Genomic DNA, 27,080 nt, shown 5'->3' on the forward strand with positions numbered 1-27,080 from the left:
AGTAATTTGCTCTGTTATTTTTACCGTTGTGTGAGAAAAATACTGACATGTTTGATTCAGACAGGTTTAAAATCATGAAGTATGTCTGTGAAACATATATTAACTAGTGTTGTTATAGTCAACTAAAACTAAACCTATTAAGAATTGTTTTTAGTAACTGAAATAAAGCTGAAATGAAATAAAAGATAAATATTTCATTAAACTTAAAATAAATAACTATTAGAAATGTTGCCTTGGCGGCTAACTGTTGAAGTTGAAGTTCTAAAACTATAAAATAATATAAAGAATAAAAATAAAAACTAATACAAATGACAAAATTAACAAAATCATAAAAATTAAAAGAAAATTACTAAGACTTTAAAATGAAAATGAAAAGTAAAAATATAAATACAAAAGAGACGTCAAATTATTCATACAAATTTTAATAGAATATAAATAATACTAAAATAACAGTGGTATTAACATCCTCAGGGAAAAGTAGTCCTGTTTGATTAGGGTTAAAGATTAACATAAGGAAATATAATTTATCATTGTCATATTTACTAGACTGTAAATGAAACACTATGTTTATGAATAAGCCTTAAATATGTTTTAGCAAATCCCTTTACTAATAGTACATATGGATGATATCTTAATTTCTCCCAAGAGAACTGTACTCACAAATCCCATGACACATGTTAGCTTTCTGAGCAAAAATGAACCCTGGAGGCTTTTAAAATGTACAGAATACATTAAAACAGTCTGCTGTGTAAAGACTGTATATATAATGCACTATCTAGTTATACTTTGGAGATCCAGAACAATCTTCTGCACTTTAATTGCCTGAAATGCCAAATTAAATGCATGACACCCAAACATCTGCTACCAGACACAGCTACCTGCAGGCCAACCTCAACTGAACAGCATTGAAAAAAAAAAGCTGTGAATAAACTGAATTGGCATAGAAAATGATGCTAATCAGATCCATGTGTCAGTAGCGACTCACAATCTGGACTGTTATAAAAAGAAAACATAACTAGGAAAGGATCACACAGCAACTTCCTGAGGAAAAAGAGAGACTGTTTACCTTAGCCGAGGGTTTACCATTATCCATCATCAGTGTATCTCAACATCACACCTTTCCTGTCTAGAAATTAGCTTCCGCCTCACCTGAGGGATCTAAATCCCTATCTGCAGGAAATCTGCTCGGACTAGAAATAGACAGCCGGAGCAGAAGCTGTGAGGTGAGGTCCCAGAATTGGGTTTTGTAAAAGCACCGGGGATTTGATCTATCTGTCTGGTTGAAGCCAATGTCCTCAGAGCACAGGTGATTGGTCTCTCTGGGGCAAACAAAAAAGCTCCAACTTTGTGTGAGTATTAAACACAGGACAAAAGCCTGTCTGAATTGTGCGCTCGCTGAGCCCTGGGGCTTTTTGGGAAATGAAATAAACAAATTGTAGAGGCAGGTAACTGCAAAAGATGTTTGATTCCTGAGATGTTTAAATTACTAAGTGTACTTCACCGTGGCATTTGCTCCTCCTCCATAGAAAACCATATTTAGGCCTTGAACTGTTGCCTGCTGCCTGTTGCTAGGCTACACAGTTAGGGATTGAAAATAACACACTTATCAAAAAAGAGAAAAGTGCACTCAGGGTGCGAAAGCATAAACTGCGAGAATGAAAGGCTAAATGTCTCACGTAGCAGTGACAAAAGCGAAAGGAGGGTGTGCTGTTTGACACCGGTAAAGAAACCTCAATTAAAATCAAGTATGCAGAGGCTGCAATGAATAGTGTTACTCACACAAAAAACATTACTGTGCTAAAATGACAGTGCAGTGAAACTGAATAACGCTCATCTGTTTATATATTCATTAAATAGTATATATATATATATATATATACACTCACTGGCCACTTTATTAGGGTATATACATACATACACGTGTGTGTCTCTGTGTGTGCACACATTAAATATTTTATATAAATATATATTTTTTAACAATCATTCTGTAGATGAAACAGATATTAATATACTATTTCAGGAAACTATATGCATGTTAAAGAGTAATTCATATATTGAACAAAGAAATGTATTAAAAATACATTACGTACACGTACTGTAATGATTCCATTACACTTTAATTGTACTTCCTTAAATTGTAAAACAAATTAGTTTTAAAAATATATCTGTCTATCTGTCCTTCTTTCTGTCTGTCTATGTACAGTATACAAACACATTATTATATTATATTATATTAGTATTTTTTCCCTCCATATTATATTATTATATATTAAATAATTTAGCTTTCATTTTCATCACAGAATACTGGGATTGATATTACATAATAATAGCAGTATTAACATATAATTACTTGTGTTTTGTCACATATTAACACAACATCCAAAATAACGAAATTCCTCTGTTGTGTTGATTTTCTGGAATTTAAATTAAATGTATCTTCCTGTCATTCCAATTCAACAGCCTGTAGCAATTCATTTCAAGTTTACATTTATGAAACCAAAGGATGCCTTTTCTTAAATTCAGAATTTTCACTACCACCGACTTTTTATTTTTCACTCATGTATATATTCAGATGATAATAAAAGGCCTAAAACTCACTGAAGCCTGTGATTCGAAATGTGGCCTCCTACAGCTCGCCATTATGCATGAAGGGAAAATTACAAGACATGTGATAATCACTTATCTTCCCCGTACACAACAAACTTGAAGTATTTCGAAACACGATCGTGCACGTGCACTCCAGGTGGCCCTTTTTTATCCTGTGAACGCACTGCGGCACGATCGCGCGTCGCATCTTCTCATCAGCCCCTGATGGCAGTTCATTTGCCCATTATTTCCCCCACTGAAAGAACGAGTTTCCTGTACTGAATTGATTCACGGGGCTTTCATCTCAGCGTGTTTAAGCAAAGTGACATTCTCGCACATGTATGACTGCGGCATGATGGTAGACTGTGATATTAATGTGGGCTTATAAGAGTGGACATGAAAGAGCAGGAGCGCAGAGCCGGCTCAGATGTATGCGGGAGGGATAGCAGCTCTGAGCACGCTGGGCTGTCTGGGCTCATGAGGAGGGCAGAGGAGGGAAGAGGCAGGTAGGAGGAAAGAGCGTGCAAAAAGAGATGAGATGAAAATAAACAAGACAAACAACAAACACAGACTGGGCAAAGCCCACTGATGTACTGAAACAACACGATGCAACTTCACAAACAGCAGTGTATAAAGGTTTAGGGTAGGGGCCTGGGGGGGCGAGATGAGCTTGGTGGTCTGCTCGGCTGCATGGACGTCCAGTCCAAAGGAGGCCACTCAATGTCAATATAAACACAGAAACACAGGCATGTTTGAAATGGAATTTAGCATACTGCATGCTGCGCTATATAGAATGTGAAATAATGCACATTATAGAACGAGATATTTTGCCAACTTAAAACGCACTTCCCAACCTCCTTCTATAATGTGACTGAAAAAGGCTATGCAACTAGAAAGAAAAAATGCAGAGGAGAATTATGTGTTTGGATGTATTTTATACTTGTTACATCAGTCAAAAAACAAATATTACTATTTTGATTAGATGGATAGAACAACAGAATGATAGATACGTACGTAGAAAAACAGAATGATACAGAATATCAGTAGAATGCAAGATAGATAGATAGATAGATAGATAGAACAATATACTGTATAGATAGATAGATAGACAGATAGATAGATCAACAGAACAATAGATATAGATAGATAGATAGATAGAACAATATACTGTATAGATAGATAGATAGACAGATAGATAGATCAACAGAACAATAGATATAGATAGATAGATAGATAGATAGATAGATCAACAGAACAATAGATAGATAGATAGATAGATAGATAGATAGATAGAACAACAGAACATAGATAGATAGATAGATCAACAGAACAATATACTGGATAGATAGATCAACAGAATGATAGATAGATAGATAGATAGATAGATAGATCAACAGAACAATATACTGGATAGATAGATCAACAGAATGATAGATAGATAGATAGATAGATAGAAAGATTTTGACAAATGTAGTAGCATAGATCATCTGGGTATACTTATGTACATACTGTACTGTACTGTGCTGCATCTATTATATTTACACACATTAGAAACAGTAAGAGTAGTATTTTCTATTCTATAATGTATCATTTAATGAGAGCATTGGAGAGTAAAATCCAAATGAAGGGTTTTTAACTGTCACTCCAAATGCAGTAATCACAGTGGATTCAGCTCTGAAAGAGGCCGCACGGTTTGTGGCATTTTTTGCAGTTGATGCCGTTCTTTGTTCTCCAAAAATCAACAGAGGAAACTTCTCTGAGGAGCTCATATGGGGTGACCAAAGGCAACATCTGGTACGGTGTTTTCACATCTGATTAGTACAACTGCATCTGGAGGGAATTCACAGTGATTTACTCTATGTGGGTACTGTGAAGCTTACTGTGTGACACCATGCTGTTACAATGAAAGACGCCTGATAATGAGCCACCGCTGTGCATTTCTTAAAAAAAAAAAATTATTTAATAGACTCGGCCTTGTCTAAAGCCAAGTGCACACGGTGTGACTTTTTTTCCCTGTCCTTTGCGTTTGTTGCTTGTCAGACTGTACAATATGAGCCCGGTGAGATCTTGGGTAGAAGCCAAACCAGACTGTGCGACATCAGCTTTCTTTTATGTCAGTCTTAGGGCTTTGGTCGCAATTGACAGGGTTGACTGGGCGTTTTACATTATCAACTGTGTCACATTCTGACACTTCTCAAACAAGCCATTGTGCTAATGTTGAAGTCTGTCATGGCTTGATGAAAGAGTGAATTTGTGAGCTGCTTATTCTTCAAAGCAAACTCAAGGTATTTGTAATACTACGATTAAAACGGAAAGGGAACAATATATAAGCAGATAATTACATTGCATATCATACAGAGAAGCTAGCATCAATGTTCATTACATGGTCAGAACTTCATTCATTACAGTTAATCACAGTACAATTAGTTCATTAGGGCTTTTCCAGTGTAGTCCAATTAATGAGCAAATTACTCTTTTAAACCAACTCTTTTGAATCAGAACATATGGCGCAAGTGTAGTCCAATAAATAATTTAACGAATCTTTCACGATGACCCATGAACTCTGTTTGAATTATTCTGAGGGATAATAAGGATAATCGAACTAGCTGAATACATCAGAATGCTTACTAAATGAACATCAATATATCATTACTCTCAGTGATGGAATATTTTAATAAAATACATTAAACATAATTCAAAAGAAATCACAAGAAATGCAGTTCACCTTATTTTACTGCGCAGTTCCTGTTAATAAAAAAATGAACTGCATATATTAATTAAGAGTTAGAAAGTTCACCATATAATTTAAAGTGCCCCTATTATGGATTTTTGAAAATTACCATTCATGCAGTGTGTAACACAGCTCTAAGTGAATGAAAACATCCTGCAAAGTTTTAAATCTGAAAGTGCACAGTGTGTATAAAGTTATTGTCTTTCAAAAGAAAGAGTCGACTCTGAATCACTGAAACGAGTCGTTTTTAAACGAATCCCAAGCCGTTTCATGTTGACGTCAACATGAAACATTAGCATATTGCCCACCCACTTGTTGGTCTTTTCGTGTTGGTCAGAATGAAAATGCAAATTCATTCTTTGCCACTAGGTGCCGCTTTTGGAGCGGTAAAAACAGCGGTTTCCCCAGTAACGCTGTACACAAAGCAGCACTGCTCACAAATGCTGCTTTATCAGGCATTACAGGCATGATGAAATGGAAATGAGACCAATTGGACCAATCACCTCAGATTAGCATCACGCAAAGGAGGGGTTTGGAAAAATGAATCATTGAGCGAATCGTTTGGGATTGGGAGTCGTTGAGCAAGTAAGGTAAAAAAAAAAAATAAAAAAAAAAAAAAATAAAAAGATTTATATATTAAAAACTCAAACGGAAGGTGGAGGAGTGCAAGGTCTCTAACATCCACCAGCTCTGTGATGTCGTCATGGAGGAGTGGAAGAGGACTCCAGTGGCAACCTGTGAAGCTCTGGTGAACTCCATGCCCAAGAGGGTTAAGGCAGTGCTGGAAAATAATGGTGGCCACACAAAATATTGACACTTTGGGCCCAATTTGGACATTTTCACTTAGGGGTGTACTCACTTTGGCGGCCAGCGGTTTAGACATTAATGGCTGAGTGTTGAGTTATTTTGAGGGGACAGCAAATATACACTGTTATACAAGCTGTACACTCACTACTTTACATTGTAGCAAAGTGTCATTTCTTCAGTGTTGTCACATGAAAAGATATAATAAAATATTTACAAAAATGTGAGGGGTGTACTCACTTCTGTGAGATACTGTAAGCAAAACACAAATTATAATTAATTATAACTGATTGCAACTGAAATATGCAAATATCTGAATCAGAACCTAATCAAATTGAATCGTAACAGAATTGAGAGCTTGTGAATCAAATCAAAACATACAGCACAACCAGTATAGACACATTCATGAACAAATGATTTAATGAATCATTCAAAAAGACTCATTGATTAACCATTTGAATCAGCCTGATGGATTCTTCTCTGAATGAAGTCAATGAATCAGTGAGAGCCATTACTGAATGAACATCAAGTTATTGAGTGAGTATTTTGATAAAATACATAATTATTTAATGTATAATATCGGAAATGCAATTTAAAGTTTACTTCATTTGGTTGAATGAGCAGTTGTTGGTTTAATCTGTTAAACAGAAATTGAATGCATTGTTTGGGCCCTGTTGTTAATTTTTATAAAATAGTTAATTAGTTAAATGTAAAGGTTCTTTGAATAATTTAAAAAACAGCTGAGAGAGAATTTTTTCCCTATGTAAGCAAGATTAACTATAATTCATTATAACTGATGTGTGCACAAAATAATCAGAATCAAATAAAAACGAATCGGAAATAATCAGATTAACAGAATCAAGAGAACAATGTTTCGCAATCATCGGTGAGGGAGTCACGATCAAAGGCTGCCTATTCTGCCATCGTTTTACGAATCCCACAGTTTGTCTCCAAAACCGTAAAGCGTGCATCGGGCTTTAGTCAGCTAAAGAGCCAAAAGCTTACATATTATAAATGCAGCTGACAACAATGCTAGAAAACGAGATGCTATGTGCCTCAAGTCAACAAACAGTAAGAATGGTCTAAAATTAGCCCTCCCTGGCATTGTGTTGTGAAATAAGATTGTAAGGTGGGAAGAAACGCAATAAATTCGCGGTGACAAATTAAATCACAGCCGAAGCTGGAGAGCTTGTTTTAAGACTAATGATACACAAAGTCTTCAGTGTGTTGTTTGGCCGGCAGCAACTCCATCATTCCCACGCAGAGCTGCATAAATGACGTTCAGCAGACAGATCCATGAGCCCAGCACCCTCCGCTTTACCTGCAGGCACAGTGAGCTCAGCCAGGACATATTGGATAGGCCTTGAAAAAGTTCTGAGGAGGAACTCATTATATAGGAAAACATTGCTGATGTCTGCATATGGAGCAAGGACACATCATCTTTTGTCTGTTCAAAGGGTTTAAAAGCAAATCTGGTAACCTTTAAATGTCTGCGTCATCCCGCTGCAAAAACAAAGCTTCTCAAAGTGACTGAGTCAACAATCGGATCGGATGCGTCCAGCTATCTGTCTCCACGTTCCGCTCTTAATTGGATTGTTTGGGAGATTCATGGAGGAGATTTCTAGGACAGGGAAGTTTGAGGTGGCGATACCGGATAACGAGAGGAGAAAAACATCTACAGATGCTGATGAGTATGTGCATTCACATCTAGAAGCAGTTTTCTGCTCTAACTTGACACCATCTTATAAAATATGGACCCGCCCTGCGGCGCACCTGATCTAGAGCTCAGCTGTATTCATTGTTTTATATTTCATCAATACCCAGCAGTGCGTCCATATATCCAGTTGGATGGTACACTTTTTGCCCTTTCACGGAAACCAGTTTGGCACACACTTGCACCTATCAATATTAATCTGTGATCCATGGCAGATTCAATCCCCTCGAAATCAAATAATGCTGACGACCTCTCATACTCATAGACTAAACTCGCAGGCCAAGTCAGTGGTGTAGCGCAAATCTTGAGAAACCCTCCCACAAGAATGGGAGGTCAAGAACAAGTGTGGGTGCAGTAGCACCTCTGATGGAGACAGTTCTGTTATTTTGGGCAGTTTAGTAAAGACAAAATATAACTGCACTCTCACTGAAGCATTTTATTATTACAAACGTTTCAGCAATTTTGAGCAAGATACATATCGATTTGCATTATATTATATTTATTTATACATTACCGTTTAAATACATTACAAGCACAGCATAAAATGATAATAACTGTAATGCATTTTATTTGTGCATTATATTCCAAGTCTATTCAATGTAATACTTTTTCTACTATTAAAAAGTGTAGAAGTGGTTAGGGTATGGGTGAGGTTATGAAAGTAAAAATATCTTTATAATAGTAAGAAGTACACTACTGTTAAAAAGTTTGGGGTTGGTAAGATTTTAAAATGTTTTTTTAATGATTTTTTTTAAGTCGAGGCTGCATTTATTTGATCAAAACAGAAATATTTTTAATTTTTGAATTTTCAGCATCATTACTGCAGTCTTCAGTGCCACATGATCCTTCAGAAATCATTATAATATGCTGATTTGCTACTCAAGAAACATTTCTTCTGATTATCAATGTTGAAAACATTTGTGCTGTGTCATGTTTTTGTGGAAACTGTAATTATTTTTGTCCGGATTATTTGAAAAAGAAAGTTCAAAAAGAACAGCACTTACTTAAAATAAAAATCTCATATGCAACCATTGCAGAAGGTTCAAACGCTCACTGATGCTCCCGAAGGAAAAACGATGCATTAAGAGCCGGGAGGGGGGGGGTGAAAACTTTTGAACAGAATGAAGATGTGTATATTTTTCTTATTTTGCCTAAATATCTTTTTTTTTTAGTACTGCCCTTCAGAAGCTACAGAAGATACTTACATGTTTCCCAGAAGACAAAATAAGTTACATTTACCCTGATCTTCAAATTCAAAAAGTTTTCACCCTTCTGCTCTTAATGCATTGTTTTTCCTTCTGGAGCATCAGTGAGCATTTGAACCTTCTGTAATAGTCCCTCAGTTGTCCTCAGTGTGAAAAGATGGATCTCAAAATCATACAGTCATTGTTGGAAAGGGTTCAAATACTCAAAAATGCTGGAAAACCAAAGAATTTGTGGGACCTGAAGGATTTTTCTGAAGAACAGCAGGTAGTTTAACTGTTCAGGACAACCAAGTCATGAACAACTATCACTAAACATAAAAAACACAGCTGTGGATCATTCAGGTAAAAACACAGTATTAAGAATCAACTTTTGAATGGGGAATTTTTATAAATTTAACTATTATTTTCCCTTGTGAAATATCTTATTCAGGTCAGTACTAAATAAACAATAACATGCATTTTGTATGATCCCTCTTACCGTATTGTCCCGAATATAAGACAATATTTTTTTCTTGGAAATACATCTGAAAAAACGCGGTCGTCTTATATTCAGGGTCTAGACTTTGACATGTCAATAATACACCCACAACAATAGGTGGCGCCAAATACGCATATATATATATATGAACAGGCTGCTTCATTACTTTCCAGCCTCTACCTGGCTAAAAAATATAAAACAAAAATAATGTGCTGCTTTTATAATGTAAAATCAGTATACAATCAACCATATGTAATACCATAATGCTGTGAGGCTGACCCATATGCATTCATACAATATATCTACTTGTATGGCACACTTTTTTTGCCCCGTCACAGAAACCAGCTTGGCGCTCATTCTCCTATCAATATTAATCGCTGATCCACAGCAGCTCCAATCCTCTTGAGCCGACCCCTCACACCCACAGACTAAATGCGCAGGACCCAGGGTCACGTTTCTCCAACCGTAGCCGTCCACGGGCCCTAAACACCAGACTGCATATCAGATAAAACATTGTGACTGTTTCAAATGTCTAGCAGGTCCCCCGAGTTCTCCTGTACTCACCGTGAGTGGATTACCCGCCGTGTCTGCTTGAAAGCAAGTTCTGCTCGAACGGTAATCCGAGGTTAAGACGGTTACACCAATAAACTTCTTACATGCTTACTCTGCATGCGGAGAAGTTAGGCCCGGGAAGGAACACAAGAGAACGGCTCTTCTGAGCGAAAACCAGACATGACTTAGTTCAGCCTGATGATCACAGAAAAGTCCTGAGCATAGATGTTTCCTCTGAAAGGCTGACGCTATCACGCTCCTACTCGCCGTGCATGACGATTTTGCGAAAGAGGAGAAAGTGTGGCATCTGTTAAAGGTGCCACTATCGGTGCTTCCATTTAGCCATTTATTTTGTGTTATAAATGGCAATCATCTCTAAATGTCACCCCCTAAAGCTACTGAGCGTTTCGGCAAGACATTATGGCTTAATTGATTTTTTTGATAGTAGAGTGCACGCTATCCTTTCTCACTCTTTGCTAGCTCATCAAAAATGTATTACATTTCTATATAGCACCAATTACCTGCCATTGATTTATTTGCTGGGAATTCCTAGTCCTGAGCTTTCCTTTGCATGTTAATAAACATGGATTGGTAGAGTATTTTAAGAGCTCAAGAAAACCTCATTAGGATCAGAATAAAACAGCTACTGGAAAATTGATAACGATAAATGACAACAACATTTATGAAAAAACACGATAAATCATGGTTGATATACACTGATGAAAATTAGATGTAGAAAAATGTTTCACTCAGAAATTGCTAATCTATCTATCTATCTACCTATCTATCTATCTTAGCTGATATATTATATACATAAATCTATATAATATATCAGCTTTAATGCACTGATTAAATTATCAAAATCAATCAAATGTCAAAAGTTTGATGACAAAAAGGATATTTAAAATATATAATTTACCTTACAATATTTAAAGGAATGGAAAAATATGCTCAAATACTCCATTTACGGTCAAAGAACTTTACTAAACCCAAGTTTATAAACAAGCTTTTTCACAAAATCTGTCATTTTCAGTTACTGTTTGGATGTAGTGAAACATCCACAGATGTAGCACATTTGTATTTTCTTCCATTACTGGCCACAATTCTGACCTTGAAATCAGGATGAGGCATAAGATAACCTCTTCAGAATCATTTATACTGTAAACGTAAAAATCAGCTGAAAATTGAAAAAAATATTAGTAGGCTGGCTCAAAAAAGTGATAGGAATCGTGTTTGTGGCAATTTTTCTGGTTATTAAGTGATAATACAAGATTTGTTCAGCTTACAAATGATTGTCGAAAGCAAAACTGCTACAAAATGCATCATACTTTGTGAGCAAATGAGACACTATTTTTGGAATCAGCACCCCATAATTAGCATTGGATTTCATTCAGCAATTATGATGCAGGGCACTGCAATCTTTGTTTTTATTTACAACTTTAAAAATAATGTTTTTACAGTGTGTGTTTCATCAGAGCATTTGAGTGTTGATGTCATTCTTACGGAAGGCCGAGGATATTTGTAATCGTAATCTGAGGCACAGACACGCCGAGATCCTGATAAGATTTTCGCTCCAAAATGAATCTCTACGGTGAAAGATCAAGCGAGTGACAGAAAAGGATTTGACAAGCACAACCTGACAAGTGACAATGACGGCGAGGCGCCGCGAGGCCACCGAGTCCACTATCTGCGTCGAGATCTTATTAGGACGGCCCGCCCGTCTCTGCACGAGCCCCTGCACTTTACCCTCTTCCCGCTGTCTTTTTTAGCTCATGGACAGTAACATGCATCAGCGGCATACTTACACTCTCTCACACGCACATATACTTAGATGCACAAGCACAGCAGGACACAGGAAAAATGTAAAAAAGGGTGAGATGGAGTGAGAACCCTGCAGCTCAGATGGGATACTGTACCTTGGAAAGCGTTGATGGTGGTAGTGGTGGGTGAGGGGGTTGTGGTGAGAACATCTAGATGGAGAAAATGAAAACACACATAAGAGGTATTAAATGAAGGAGAGAAGTCACAAAAGCCATCATGTTAGTATAATAGAGATATTTGAAAGAAAGAGGAACATCTCTTTACCAAAGCCCCCTTTACACCTGGGAACATTTTTGTCATCATACCATAAACCTGACTACATTTAGTGGGCAAAAATCTTTACTTAAAGTCTTGTTTTCCAAGACTTGCCTGCATAATAACAGATCAATATCTGTCATTTTGATGGAATGATTTGTACATTTTCCAACATGCTGTTCTTTTATCAGGTCTTATGATCTGGTCATCCAATTTAATGAACAATATCCTGTTTCTCTTTCCAGATCCTCACAGGGGCAATTCAAAACTTTATTGTCTCCCATTTTCTTCACTTCTAAGCCTTATTAGCATCCTTTTACTGTGGGAATGTTTCTAAAGCAGGGAAATGCAATAGAGCGCAACAGTGCCTGCCCACTTGTTAAGCCGTCTTGGTTCCGGAAATATTTTTTTCCATTCATTTTTTTTCCATAGGGATTTTTTTTTTTTAAATGTTCATCAAAGAGTTCAAAGACGTGAACCAAACCAACCAGCTCTGAGATTAATCAAAACATTACAAAGTCTGATTTGAAACAAAAATGTATTTGAAAACTGGACAAAAAGGGAAATGTACAAGAATGTGTACTTAATGGCTTTAATGAGGGAATAAACTACAAACCAATTAAGCATGATGTGTTACATTTTTGAAGTCTCTTGTGCTCACTAAAGCTGCATTTATTTGGTCAAAAATACAATAAAACAGTAATATTGTGAAATATTATTACAACTTTAATTCTACAAGTAAAATTTTTAATGTAATTTATTCCTGTCATGGAAAAGCTGAATTTTCAGCATCATCACTCCAGTCTTCAGTGTCACATGATCCTTCAGAAATCATTATAATATGCTGATTTGAGTTCTCAATAAACATTTTATTATTATCAGTGTTGAAAAAAACATTTTTGTTTCTTTTTTTTAATTCGTGATTCATTCGAAATTTTAATTTAAAAGTCACTTTACGGTCACTTTTAATAAATCTAATGCATCCTTGCTAAATAAAAGTATTCATTTCTTTTGAGAGTAATTAAATGTGGAATTAATTTGTAATTAAATATAATTATGTAATTTTTTTGATGTAATCAAAAATAAATGATCCTAAACTCTCCCTAAAACCCAACTGTTCAGCTCTATAAAGTGACTTTCCCTTTTTAAAATCTGTCAAAAAGACATAAAATGTTTTAAACTAGCCTATCCGTTAATGTCTTTGATATTTGGTAAAACATGGAACATGCTCAGTTTGTGCGACCTCTGATGTAATATATAAGTTGTGCTTTCCATTTTATGTGGGTAATTGCAGGCTGACTTTTATTAAATCACACTTGCGATATACTATAATACGAGGTGCAGATGCACTAAAGAATGTCTAAATGTAAAGGGGGCTTAATTCAGACAATAGCTCATAAATATCCTTGATTGAAACGAAAAAATTGCCTGTTATTTTGCTTTTACTTGAAATTGCATGTCTGACTGTGAAGCATTTTCCTGCAAAACAGTATTATTGAAACAGCTGAAGGCAAATTGGACAGCTATAGATATTTGATCAAGTGTAATGTAAGAAACATGTAAAGAAAATGACTTGAATTTAAATATTGGGCTTACTACCTGCAATAATAGAAAACGGCAGCTTAAGTAATATACAGGGGCGGATTTAGTGATTTGGGGGCCCCAGGCGAAATACAGGAATGGGGCCCTATACAATTTCACACATTTATAACCTTGAGGTTCCTTTCACTGTTGCTCGCTGCTGCACGACCGTGTCCCATAGTTGTGTCTAATCTTTTAGATTTTTCATGTACATGTTATAAATAAATGATTTATTTAATATTGTAAATCCCTTGTTCACATTTAAACAGGTTATAATAGTATTAGAGTAGGTTAGGGTAAGAGTACATTCAGTTTTTTTTTTCTTTTTCATTTTTCTGGATGATTATATTAAAATTTAACAAAAAACATGTCAAATTAATTAAAATCATGAAACTTGCTTAATTTAACAGCAATTTAGGCCTATTAAAAGTTTCTTTCTTTTTTTTAAATTTAAATTTTTCTGTATTCCATTTTAATGGTTTAATCAAAAACATATCTAATTAATTGAATTCATAAAAACAACCTAATTTATTAATTTGTATACAATAATAGGGCCCTATGAAATTTTAATTTTATTTACTTAACCGCGAGCGTTGCGCGTGCTTAAATAGCAAACTAGCAAACGAAACACGCGCCTGCGCCGTTCATTCCGTCACATTCCGCGTTACACAGTAAACTTCTCTGAATAGATTCCGGGATTCCGTCCCCATTTTCTACATCGCCCTACTTTTGCTAAGAAGCACGTTCAACGCGGACGCACAGACGGTTGTCGTGGTAATGAACACCACAGCAACCACTTGTGCGTCCGCACTGAACGCGCATCTCGCATATAAAAAGCATTTTAGGGGGCCCTTGGCTTTTGGGGGCCCAAGGCGGTCGCCTACCTTTGCCTAATGGTTAAGTCCGCCTCTGGTAATATAGAATTAGACGTCCAAGCAATAGTATAAAGCTTGCATTTCAATGGGCATGACACTGGCCGACACAAGCCGTGTGATTAAACAAAACACACTGTGCCAAAGGCTTTGTTCAGACAGGCAGCAAAAATCCGATGTTTTGGCATATCTGACTCAAATCCGTTTAGTTGTTTTGTTTGTAGACTGAACAGCGGAAAAAACCCCACATGAAATCCGATGTTTACAAAGTGATCCAAACCCCATCCAATCCGATTAAAATCAGACTTTTTTGGAACGCATCCGATCTGCGTTTTCCGACACACTGTGTATGTAACGTCACACAAAAGTGTGCAATACAGTCTGCAGCTGTGTCCGAATGCACTGTATAATGAATGAGCAAATAAATCAGCTGTATTTGCATGAATGTGCCTTGTGATTTCAGCTCTGCGGTGAGATGCAGTGATGGACGTGAGCAGAGGCAAAATTTCTGTTTCCCGTCCTCTCTGACAGCTGCACTCAGATGTTGTATGAGAAAGTTTCACGGCATCTTGCTGACGCTTACATCATTACTACAGCAACTGATGTAGATGTAGCAGATATTGACTTACAAGGCCAAAACAAACGGATCCGATTTCACCGCTCGGATGGTCAGGCAAATAAATCAGCAGTATTTGCATGAATGTGCCTTGTGATTTCAGCTCTGCGGTGAGATGCAGTCATGGACGTGAGCAGAGGCAAAATTTCTGTTTCCCGTCCTCTCTGACAGCTGCACTCAGATGTTGTATGAGAAAGTTTCACGGCATCTTGCTGACGCTTACATCATTACTACAGCAACTGATGTAGATGTAGCAGATATTGACTTACAAGGCCAAAACAAACGGATCCGATTTCACCGCTCGGATGGTCAGTCCTGAAGTTTGCATCCGAAAAGCAAATGGGATTTACGTGCAGTGCAGAAAACCAAAAAGGTCCACTCGACTTGATTCAAATCTTTCAGGCAGCTTTCCTATCATGCGGCGAGTATGGAAACGGGAGAAAGAGAAAATTACATTATGAGAATCATTTATTAATAAACACACAGTCATATTGGATACAGCCATCGCACAATCAGTGGAATAATGGGGCGCTGGCAAATGCGGCCAAGCTATTGTACTATGTGACTATCATTCCACTTTTTAGCACAGATACTCAGGCGCCTTGCTGGGGAACAGTCGCAGCAGGCAAAATTGGCTGGCTGTCTCCATCACTTTATTGTCTGTGCTCCATCAAAAGATCTCAGTAGGAGCCCAAACACTTCCCAGCTAATGATAAAACATCAAGGACAGGATAATGTCTCTGAATGTAGATGCTGGGAGACGCATCGCCTGATGAAAATATTTCAGGGATTTCGTGTGCCGTGACCGATTGCAGACGGGTTTTGGAAATGTCATAGTCCCGTGGCTGAAATTGTGAATGCAGGGGATACGGCCAACACAAAGGTCTGAATAGGATGTGGCATGCATAATAGTCAAGCAAACAAGAATTTTCCACGGGCAATTTGCAGGCTGGGTGACTCCTGGCTCGATGTTATGAGCGGCGAGATGCGAATGTGTTTGGACGTGCAATATTTCCATTTGTATGTGAAGGACGGAAATATGAAATTCCAATCACGCAGTGAGAAAATGGACGATACGAGTACTTATCGCGGACGGGATTGTCCTGACAACACTTGCGAGATGTGTCCTCATAAAACCCATTGGCTCTGTTCCACTGTCTCTCAGCAATGCTGAATGTGTTGAATCACTGGGTAATGGTCCAGATTTGAGCTGAGCCGGCATGAGTCAGGCCGACCTGCCTTTATTTTCTGTTATTTATGTTGAAAAAATCACACCAGGAGACCTGTTTGCAGGTGAGACCACCTCAACAACTGTGATTCTTATGATGACAGTAATGTTTTACTGATTGAATAAACTCTGATTTTAAAACATATGTAACATTCAGGATGTGAACTGACAAATTTGTCCTATGTACTATGAATGAAGGACAATTATGAATTTTTGTTTGGTAGAGTTATGTGCGAAAACGGAAATTTGCTTATTATAGCACAACCTAGTGGGATTTGAGACCATCTCACTAAGTTTGTTGTCTTCATGGTTTTTTAACACAAACAGAAAAATAGATAGATAAGACAATCAGTACAAATATATAAAAGATAGTTCTCCCAAAAATGAAATTTCGGTCATCATTTTTTCATCCACATGTTGTTCCAATCCTGTATGAACTTCTTTTTTTATATGGAACACTGAAGAAGATACGCTCACCGGTCACTTTATTAGGTACACCTTGCTAGTACCAGGCTGGACCCCCTTTTGCCTTCAGAACTTCCCTAATTCTTCATGGCATAGATTCAACAAGGTGCTGGAAGCATTCCTCTGGGATTCTGGTTCATATTGACATGATAACATCATACAGTTGCTGCAGATTTGTCAGCTGCACATCCATGATCCAAATCTCCCGTTCCACCACATCCCAAAGATCTGGTGACTGTGGAAGCCATCTGAGTATAGCCAACTCACTGTCATGGCTAAGAAACCAGTTTGAGATGATTTGCGCTTTGTAACATGGTGTGTTATCCTGCTGGAAGTAGCCATCACAAGATAAAGGATGGATATGGTCAGTAACAATACTTAGGTAAGCTGTGGCGTGAAGCATTGATGCAAGGCAGGATGGATCCATGCTTTCATGTTGTTTACGCCAAATTTAGAACCTACCATCCGTATTTCAGACCTATCAACCTTTTTCCAATCTTCTATTGTTCGATTTTGGTGAGCCCGTGCCAATTGTAGCCTCAGTTTCCTGTTCTTTGATGATATGAGTGGCACCTGGTGTGGTCTTCTGCTCCTCTAGCCCATCTGATTCAAGGTTCAATGTTCAGAGATGCTCTTCTGCATACCTTGGTTCTAACGAGTGGCTATTTGAGTTACTGTTGTCTTTCTATCAGCTTGAACCAGTCTGGCCATTCTCCTCTGACTTCTGGCATCAACAAGGTTTTTTCACCCACAGAACTGCTGCTTATTGGATATCTTCTCTTTTTGGACCAATCTCTATAAACCCTAGAAATGGTTGTATATAAAAATCCCAGTAGATCAGCAGTTTCTGAAATACTCAGACCAGCCCATCTGGCACCAACAACAGTGCCATATTCAAAGCCACCTTTCTTCCCCATTCTGATGCTTGGTTTTTCAGCAGATCTTCTTGACCGTGTCTCCAGTTGCTGCCAAGTGATTGGCTGACAAGATATTTGCACTAACGAGCAGTTGAACAAGTGCACCTAATAAAGTGGCCGATGAGTGTAATTTGAACATTTGTTTACTGTTTAAACAGAAGAAATGTTTTTCTCCAACAACACTGGACCCCGCTGACTTTCATTATCTGGAGCTAAAAAATAAGTTTTTGTGCTCCACAGTAGAAAAGTTTGGAATGACATGAGAGTGAGAAAAGATACACTGATCACCTGTGTATGAATAAAGTAAAAATCATGAGGTAGCAAATATTACTATAATGAAACGTTAAAGAGCTCTCCTTGTGGTCTCCGACCCAGTAAAACGAAAAACCTTTGAGTGCATGATAAATTATTTATGCTAATGTATGAAAAGCCTTAAACATACGCAGTGGCTCCCTTTATGTGGTGTATCAATCCTATTCTCAATGTCAAATGTATTATGCTGTCACAGCAAAAATTAAAATGGTTGAAAGGCTGTCTAATACTGTCAAATATACAGTACACAGCTTTCATACTACGTATTAGCGGTCTTGACAGAAACTCTGGCCTCATATCAAACATTACAGAGTAGCTGTAGTCATTCAGCGTCTGAGGCAGTGAAGAAAAAACAGATAAGATTGTATGTGGCACGCTGTGACACCGAGTCTACATTTGCGTTTTAAACGTTTTAACAAGAGCGAATGTTACATGGGTTTGGCTGAGAGAACATCTCCCATAGGAGCCTGAATATGGAGGTTAATGCTGGACATGGTCTGTGTCGATACTTATTCTCTCCCAACAGGCTTTTGCACAGAACATCAAGTGACTGTAATTGAAACACACACAATTCCCACTGGGAGAGACGTTGGTTAAAAAGAGTGGTAAATAACAGCACTGCCAACCTAGATGTAGGTGGAAACACATAGGGTGCAGGTTTAGAGGTTTAAACACACACATTAGAGTCTTTCAGGGGAGTATGGCAAATGAAAAAATAAAATACCATAACAGCCTGAACTTCAAAGAAATAATCTGCCATGAACATGAATATAAATGAAATGTAAGTGATAAACAGTCATAAATGAGATAAGGAAAATTAATTGAATAAATAAATAATGAATAAGACTAATGAAACAAAAATAATACAACTAATAATGTTATAATACAAATGCATTGGGATATATTATTACAGTAATATTATATACTAATATGAATATATTAAATTAATATTAAATGCATATTAGTATTATTATGATATTATGTTACAATACTATTAAAATAATATTAAAAACATACATTTATAATTGGACAATGTGATTTGCACCAAGGAGGTCTATAATAATAACTTTTTTCTGCAGCTTACTTTCATATGCCAGTAGATGGCGACAAGTGACATTTATCGAGTCATTGAATCATTCGTTCAACCGATTTGTTCAAAAAGACTGATTTACTTAGGGACAGCAAATTCTATCTGGATGCCAAATAAATGATTTAATAAGTCATTGAATCATTCACTCAACTGATTTGTTCAAAATTTTGATTCATTCAGGAACGCCAATACTATATGTTGCTCAGAGACACGCAAGTAAATTTGATCAAAAATGGACAAAGTAACCGGCAATATTATGCTTGAAAATGATACTAATATAATATAAAAATTCCTATTAATTAATGGATCAATCATAACCCTAACTCTTAAATCATACAGCAATGATTGATTAATATTGATAAGAATGTTTGAACATATCCTTCTTGTTTGAATCACACAAAGCATTTCTAATCATAATCCAGTGACTGGAAATTCAAAACAGGTGAACAGCACCATTTAAAACTAGAGACAGACTAAAAAGCAAACATGCAATTAGCTGGACTAGATTGATTAGCTCCACCAACGAATTAAATGCACTGCCTGAACTACACCTGCAAGCAATATTCCACTGTGAATGCTATACTTAAAAAGTGCAGAGAGGGTGTTAATAGATACACACTAATTAATCTGGATTCCATGATTAGTGGGGGAAATCAATTCTCCTGTGAGCGCCAACGTGTATTTAGCTATTTTTGTTAAATTTTAGCATGCTTTAGGTCAACATAAGAAGCCTCAGATGTAATTAAAAGCTCTTATTAAGACATTCAAATCTCTACAGCTTTATAAATACTTTCGCTTTGTATATTGTGTAATGACTTTGATTACTTAATTTTAACTGTAGGGAATTAATTATTATTAATTCATTCAGGTTTTGAGAGGACTCGGATCTGAGATGAAATGTGACTCAGGGGAAAAGTAAGGATAATGAAGGCAAACGTATACAGAATGATACAAAAGAATGGAGCATGAATTCAATGTCAAGGCTACAGACCTTGAGCATTTAAAATGACGTGCCGTTTCCTTCAGTGTCACATATTCCCAACTGCCAAATCTCCAGATAATTTAAACAACTTCATTATGATGATAAATGATAAACGCAGATAAACGTACATGAATTGCATTAAAGAAGTACCTGATCAGCAGGTTTTACTGTCAGTGGAACAATCCTGCGGGCAAAATCACCTACCTGGAAAACCATTACAACTAGCCTGTATCTTTCTGAAGCAAAAGGACCATGAAGTGAACTGAACATTTACTAGAGAAAGTACTTTGCTATAGCTAGACAGGAAAAAAAAACTACTCTTAGTCCATTTCCAGTTAAATGCTTATCTGAAAAGATGTAAGTGACCTAGTTTAAAGAACTGAAAAAAATGGACTTCCAATGATCTATAGTGTTTTAGGACTGGCAGAAGGTATTGCTAGGTCTCCGTAGAGGAATATTCGGCAATGTCCATAAAAGCTTTCAGGCCCATTTAGTTGGGAATGTGCAGGCGAACATTTCTTTAAGTTGCTTTCAACGTTAAGAATGTTAACTGCACCAACTATGCACACTTTTTTTTTTACTGTATATTTGTGATCACAAACAGAGATGAAGGGCAGTCATAGGGTGCCCTTGCAGTGAAAGGAGGTTAAATGTGTCTAGCTCAAGGCCACAATAGCTAGCAAAAGTGGCTTTAGAAGGACTTAAGTCTTGGTCTTCCAATTCACGGTGCAGATGTTTCCGGACTGAGCCACCCACCACCACTAGAACCGGGATCAAGTTGGATTTTAACCCTGTATCTCTTCACCCCGAAAAATACTTATAAAGTCATGGCATAGACATCCCCTGCAGCAGCACAGTTACATCACATTTACCAAAGAGAAGATATTACTTCCGTCCTTTTCTTGAACTGGAGTTGACTTTAGTTGTATATCACAAAGCTTTTAAACTAGATTTGCAGCCCTAGATTTTCCTTTTTCTGAATTGGGACTAGAGAAAGGAACAAAGGGATATAAAATGGAACAAGAGAAAATAGAAAAATTTAAGGATAATCATGATGATGCATTAGTGCAACAAACAAAATTGGTATCATTACAAATCAAAGCATATACACTGTAAAAACGGATTTATCATGTAACCTAAAAAGTGCTAGATGTAGTAAATTAACTGGTTTTATTCATGTCAAAAATACTATTAAATGTGAAATCAACCTGCTGCATTAGGTTACACCCATGAAACTCATTTTTAAAAGGTCAGAGCTGGTAGAAATAGCTCTTTAAGATAACTGTACTGTTTCATTTTGTTCAGTTTATATAGATGACTCTGCAAAAGTTTGGGGTCAGTATGATTTTTTAAAAGAAATTATGACTTTAATTGAGCAAGGATGCATTAAATTGATCAAAAATGGCATTAAAGAAATGAATAATGTTACAAAACATTTCTATTTCAACTAAATACTGTTCTTTTGAACTTTCTTTTCATTTGTAAAAACGTATTTATCATGTAACCTAAAAAGTGCTAGATGTAGTAAATTAACTGGTTTTATTCATGTCAAAAATACTAAATACTGTTCTTTTGAACTTTCTTTTCATTAAAGGGTCCTGGAAAGAAATGTATTACGGTTTCCAAAAAAATATTAAGCATATATTATTATATTAGAATGATTTCTGAAGGATTATGTGACATAATGATGCTGAAAATTTAACTTTGCCATCACAGGAATAAATGACATTTTCAAATATATATATATATATATATATATATATATAGTGCCGTGAAAAGGTTTTTGTCCCCTTCCTGTTTTTTTTCACAAATATGCAAAAAATTAAAAAAACAGGAAGTGTGACAAATATGCAAAAAAAAAAAAAAACCAGGAAGGGGGCAAAAAGTTTTTGACACCACTCTATCTATCTATATATACTTGTGTAACTTTTAAAACAGGTCTTTTTGTAGAGTTTTGTATTGGAGAAAAAGTTTTCTCTTCAGTTAATCCATAAAATATGCTTCATTTCTTATCGGACAGAAATAATACCCTGCCTATTTTTTTCTATATAATTATTGTTTTTGTTGTTATTATTATTACATTTGTAGTTTCCATCCAATTCCAATTCCAAGTTCCTAAACAAATAAAGCCTTTTTTTCGAGCAAATTAACTGAGTACTATCTATGCCGGAGGCTTCGGTAACACAGGATGGGTTTTCACTCTCAGCATCTCCGCTACAAGCTTATCATATTGTGACATGTATCTGTCCCATTGCAAATTCACATTAGCCTACAAAAACATTTGATCTGACATCAAAACAGTCCCCTTTGTGAAGGCCATGAATGCAGTAATGGTGTAAATGGAGAAACTGTTACACTGCCGCCATTGTCTTGGCATGCCCAGTATTAGGATTTTAGGAAATGAGTGTCTGCTACAACCAAGCTTCCTGTTCAACGCTTCATGAAAAAACAAACGAAAAAACGACAGAGGAGCCATAAGCATTTGCTCAACACAAGTCACTGCTTTACTGTGGCAGTAAAAGGAAATGCTCTGTAGCAAAAGCAAAGCTGCCATCCCCCGAGGAGCAGCATTAAAAGTAACTCTGACAGGCTGGAGAAGTATAGTGTGTCCAGAATTATCAAGCTACAAGAGGTCTTTCCACTTGTTTTAGTCCTCTGAGGTAGGGCATGCTCGACAATTGCCAGTGTAAATTGATTTAGAAATGCACCACAAGACAACGATTTTATTTACTGCGAAGCGTGAGCGATTTGAGCCGTACTAAAGAGAAAAAGCAACTCTCAGGGTAACACTACAAATGCATATCATTTCCATTATAATAAGGCTTTTTATGGCTGAAAATAATTTGCAAAGTCCTCACTCACATATTACACAATGCTTGGGAGATTATAACTAAAAACCGCCACTTATACCAAGCCAGACGGCAATAAATCTCCTCTTTTTCCAAAACGCCCACTCGGCGCAAATAGACCCAAACTCCTCAAGCCTGTGAAATGAGAGGAAGTGGAGTAATCAGCAGGTGGTGCTCGCTCAGGTAGAGGTGACAGACATTGAACTAAGCTGGAAGTGGAACCGCTTCCAGGCCTGTGATGCACACAAACTCTCCCGTCTGCAGATGGGACGCTGATGACATCATTCCCAAACACCTGCCTCTGATATCAGCATTATCAGAGGCTAATAACTGCGGTGCCAAACGCCTCAATGACGAGCCACCCTCTTCCATCTCTTCAGGCTAATGTCTTGGGCTCGACAGGACAGCCTGTAATAGCTGCAGCTGGCGGGCCGTTAGCGCTCCCGAACACAACCTGCTTTAAACAATAACAACACTCTTCTATAGCAAAGCAAAGCTTTGTTAAATCCCAGGCTTCAAGTGCCACTGTCATAGCAATTATTGCCTGGGATTTGAAAAATCCAGCTGTCAGCCCTGGTTAAGGATTAAACATGCGCCGAACACAATTCACTTCCTGTGTTAATAAGACTAGTACTATGAAAAACTCTCAGGTGACGCATATTCAGTAAAACAATTAACCCTCTATTGCATGCTTATTGAAAACAATGTTGTAAAATACATTTCTGATTCAATTGTCTTGCATAAAATGGACCTCATTAGTAAAATCAAACACAAATTTAAAAAAATAATAATAATAATTTTGGGATGAGGGCAATTTCCTTTTAGGTATTCTGTGCAACACTTAAAAGAAATTGTTCAAAGACAGGTTTTTATTCATTTAAATATGTGTGAATATTTCTGAGAGACTTTTCTTTTATTATTTCCTTTTTTAAAACAGATGTCACAGTCCTAAAAATGTTGGAAATAGTAAAGAACAAAGCTATTAAACTATATTATTGCATTAAAAAATTAAATGCTAAAAAGGCTGATATTAAATAACTAAAATAATAACTGCATTATAGTGGATCCATATCCACTACATTCATATACATGCCACTGTCGCATTGTTGCTTCGGGGCAATAAATATATTTAAGCAATTCCTCAAAACATACAAATAATTTATGTGCTTCTAAATGTTTTAAAATAAAGCCTACTCAATAAGAAATATGAATCATATATTTGAAGGATGGAAAAAATTATCTATAAAAATGCTGTAATGAAGCTTTCCAAAGCAAAAATGTGCACCCTCTACATAGTGCATTATGCCAGAAAAATATGTTGTGTGACCAAAAAATCATCCTTTCATTATTACCCATTTTATTAGCATCAAATGAAGAAAACCCAGAGGCAACATTGTGCAATAGAGGGTTAAAAGCTTCTGTCTTGAACAAAACAACAAGCTTCTTTGAAAAGCAAATGCATGTGGAACTTGAAACCCTTAAGTCACAACAACATTACGCAGCTGATTACATGTAGACATCAAGGGCTGGTTGTCCAGACACAGATTAAGCCAAGACTTAGACTGATATTGAAAACTATCCATTCACAGTGTCATTTTGTCCAAGACTATAGATTTAACTGTCTGGGAAACTCTGCTCTTATGGATTGTTGTTTACAGATGCAGATTAAGTTCAAGTACATACCATATACATAAAGGATGTAATCATCATAGGCTTCTCCCACTAAGTTAGATGCCACACAGCGGTACGTTCCGTTGTAGGACTTGTTAAGGTTTTCGATGAAGAGATCAGAGCCAGTAATCACGGCGTGGGAAGGGAAATCATCATCCACTTTGAGCCAGTTAATTTGATGAGGCCTGTAAAACATCAGAGTAATCATTTATTGCTCAGTGTGAAAATGCTCAGACAGAGGCAGAGAGGAGAGAATAATGCGCGTTATTCAGGAATACTTTAGCACTGCTGTAAAATCAACACCTGTGCAAACAAACGAACATGATGCTATCACAGCTCAGCTGCAAAGTCTTGTTTTAGTTCACATATGGGCTGATTTCTATTCTTTTTTTATTACTGGATTAAATTTAATTATAAACTGAATTAACTTTTCCAGTATCTAAATATACTATAATCTTAGTATTCTATCTATCTATCTATCTATCTGTGTATCTATTGTGTGTGTGTGTGTGTCTATCAAAACAAATACAAAATAAGTATGACATATCAACACCAAACCATGTACATATTTGCATACCTGTCTGTCTATCCGAGCTATTCTTGTTATCATCTATTATTATCTGCATGATAAAGCAACCAAACAAATTCATATGAAATGAGTAAAGTGGCCTGAGGGCCCAGCATTGGACTCACTGCGGTTTTCCTTTAGCTTTGCATGTCAGCTCGAGATTTTCCCCTTCTCTGGTCAAACCCTCAGGGAATTCCACCACAATCTGCACTTCTGGTTTATCTGTGCATTGGACACAACAAAGACACAAACACAAACTCATTTCTAGTTGCACTGCAGTACGTTGATTCAGCTCGGTACCCTTATTGTATCTATCTAATTATCATTCTAAGGCCACATACCTGCCTCTCAGTCTGATTAGAAAACATCCCCAACAGGTTTGGACATCATTTGTGCATTCACATTTACGTTCATGTGTATTATGCATTCATGCTTAATACAAAGACCTGTATAATGAAGGCAGCAGATCTCAGCTGCTCTTCTGGGCTTCACTCTTCACGCTGCACTATATTAAGTCAACCCAGTGAGCCTAAAAGAGTGCGAACATGGCAGTACGTGATTTTTATAGCCTGGGTAAAGCGTGTGAGGAAGGATGACACTGCTATGAATTTAAACAGTCAATTTAACAGTACTGTAAAATGTTTTTTCTTCTTCTCTTTTATCTATGTTAGTCAAAATGTCAAGCTGTTACAGTTGAGCTGATCCCTCCTGCCTTTTCTTCTCAAAGGTCACCCTGAGCAGTCAGCTATCTGAATAAATTAATATTCTGCCAAGATTACAAAAGGGTAGGTTAACCTTTCCAGGAATTCCCGTGCAACAAAAAAAGAGTGCGGCAAACGCTCTTAATCAATGCATTATTTGGCGGACAGCATTTCATGCTTACGCATAACAAGAAAGGGTCTGTTTTAATTAAAGCAAATGCCTAGACCTCGGCCAGGTTAAAAGGAATAGTTCACTCCAAAATTGAATTTCCGCCATTATTGACTCACTTGATTTCTTTCGACCAAAACCATGTGACTATTTCCTCTGTAGAGCAACTAAAAATGGATCTTCTCCAATTTATAGTGACCATTGACAGATAAGCATAAAAAAAAGCACCATTAAAACAATCCACATGATTCATGGACTATATTCCACATCTTCTGAATCCACGTAATATCTGGGAAATATTTGATAAATGACTAAATAAATTTAACCTCTTATTCACATAATCATCCGCTCCAGTGAGCTGTGAACACTGACCGGATCACTGAGTCAAAATGATTCATGAACAAATTGTTCAGTCTGAAAGAAATGGTTCATTGAAAAGAATCGGCTCACTGAAAAATGACATGCCCTAAAAAGAGTCGCTGTGAACAGAGCAAGGTAAAAAGGGTGTTGTTTTACACGACCACTGAGGGATTTTAACCAAAGTATGTTGCAGACCGTTCATGAAGGCCCTAAAGAATCATACCGACTTGTGGAAGATCAATGCAACACTGCATACAGTAGACTATTTTAACGATGTCCTCACTACCTTCTGTGCCTTGAATGTTGCGCAGATGCATTGCTGTCTATGCAAGGTTAGAAAGCTCTCGGATTTCATCAAAAAAAATCTTAATTTGTGTTCTGAAGATGAACAAAGGTCTTACAGGTTTGGAATGAGTAATTAATGACAGAATTTTAATTTCTGGGTGAACTATACCTTTAATATAGTGTGCTATTGTAAAGACTGAAAGGCCCAATCCCAATTCTATTTTATACCCCTTCCCCTTCCCCTACCCCTCCGCCTAGCCCTTCCCCT

General features: G+C 36.8%; 1 protein-coding gene across 3 annotated transcripts in view; it reads right to left on the minus strand.

The window, feature by feature from the left end:
• Positions 1-27,080, minus strand: part of cadm1b (cell adhesion molecule 1b) — a 203,660-nt gene that overhangs the window by 33,359 nt on the left and 143,221 nt on the right. For 2 of the 3 annotated variants that reach the window (XR_001636892.1, XM_016518935.1), the window contains exons 6-8: positions 25,423-25,519; positions 24,742-24,914; positions 11,987-12,040 (exon numbers count right to left, since the gene is read on the minus strand). Coding sequence is in view for 2 of the 3 variants with exons in the window: in XM_016518935.1 (XP_016374421.1) it covers positions 11,987-12,040; positions 24,742-24,914; positions 25,423-25,519 (324 nt within the window). In the remaining variant the exon portion in view is untranslated. The remainder of the gene's footprint in view (positions 1-11,986; positions 12,041-24,741; positions 24,915-25,422; positions 25,520-27,080) is intronic. The other variant, XM_016518937.1, reaches the window with a different exon arrangement.

The sequence above is a fragment of the Sinocyclocheilus rhinocerous genome, unplaced genomic scaffold, assembly GCF_001515625.1.
Source record: "Sinocyclocheilus rhinocerous isolate Xijiao unplaced genomic scaffold, SAMN03320098_v1.1 scaffold689, whole genome shotgun sequence".
Taxonomy (NCBI): Eukaryota; Metazoa; Chordata; class Actinopteri; order Cypriniformes; family Cyprinidae; genus Sinocyclocheilus; species Sinocyclocheilus rhinocerous.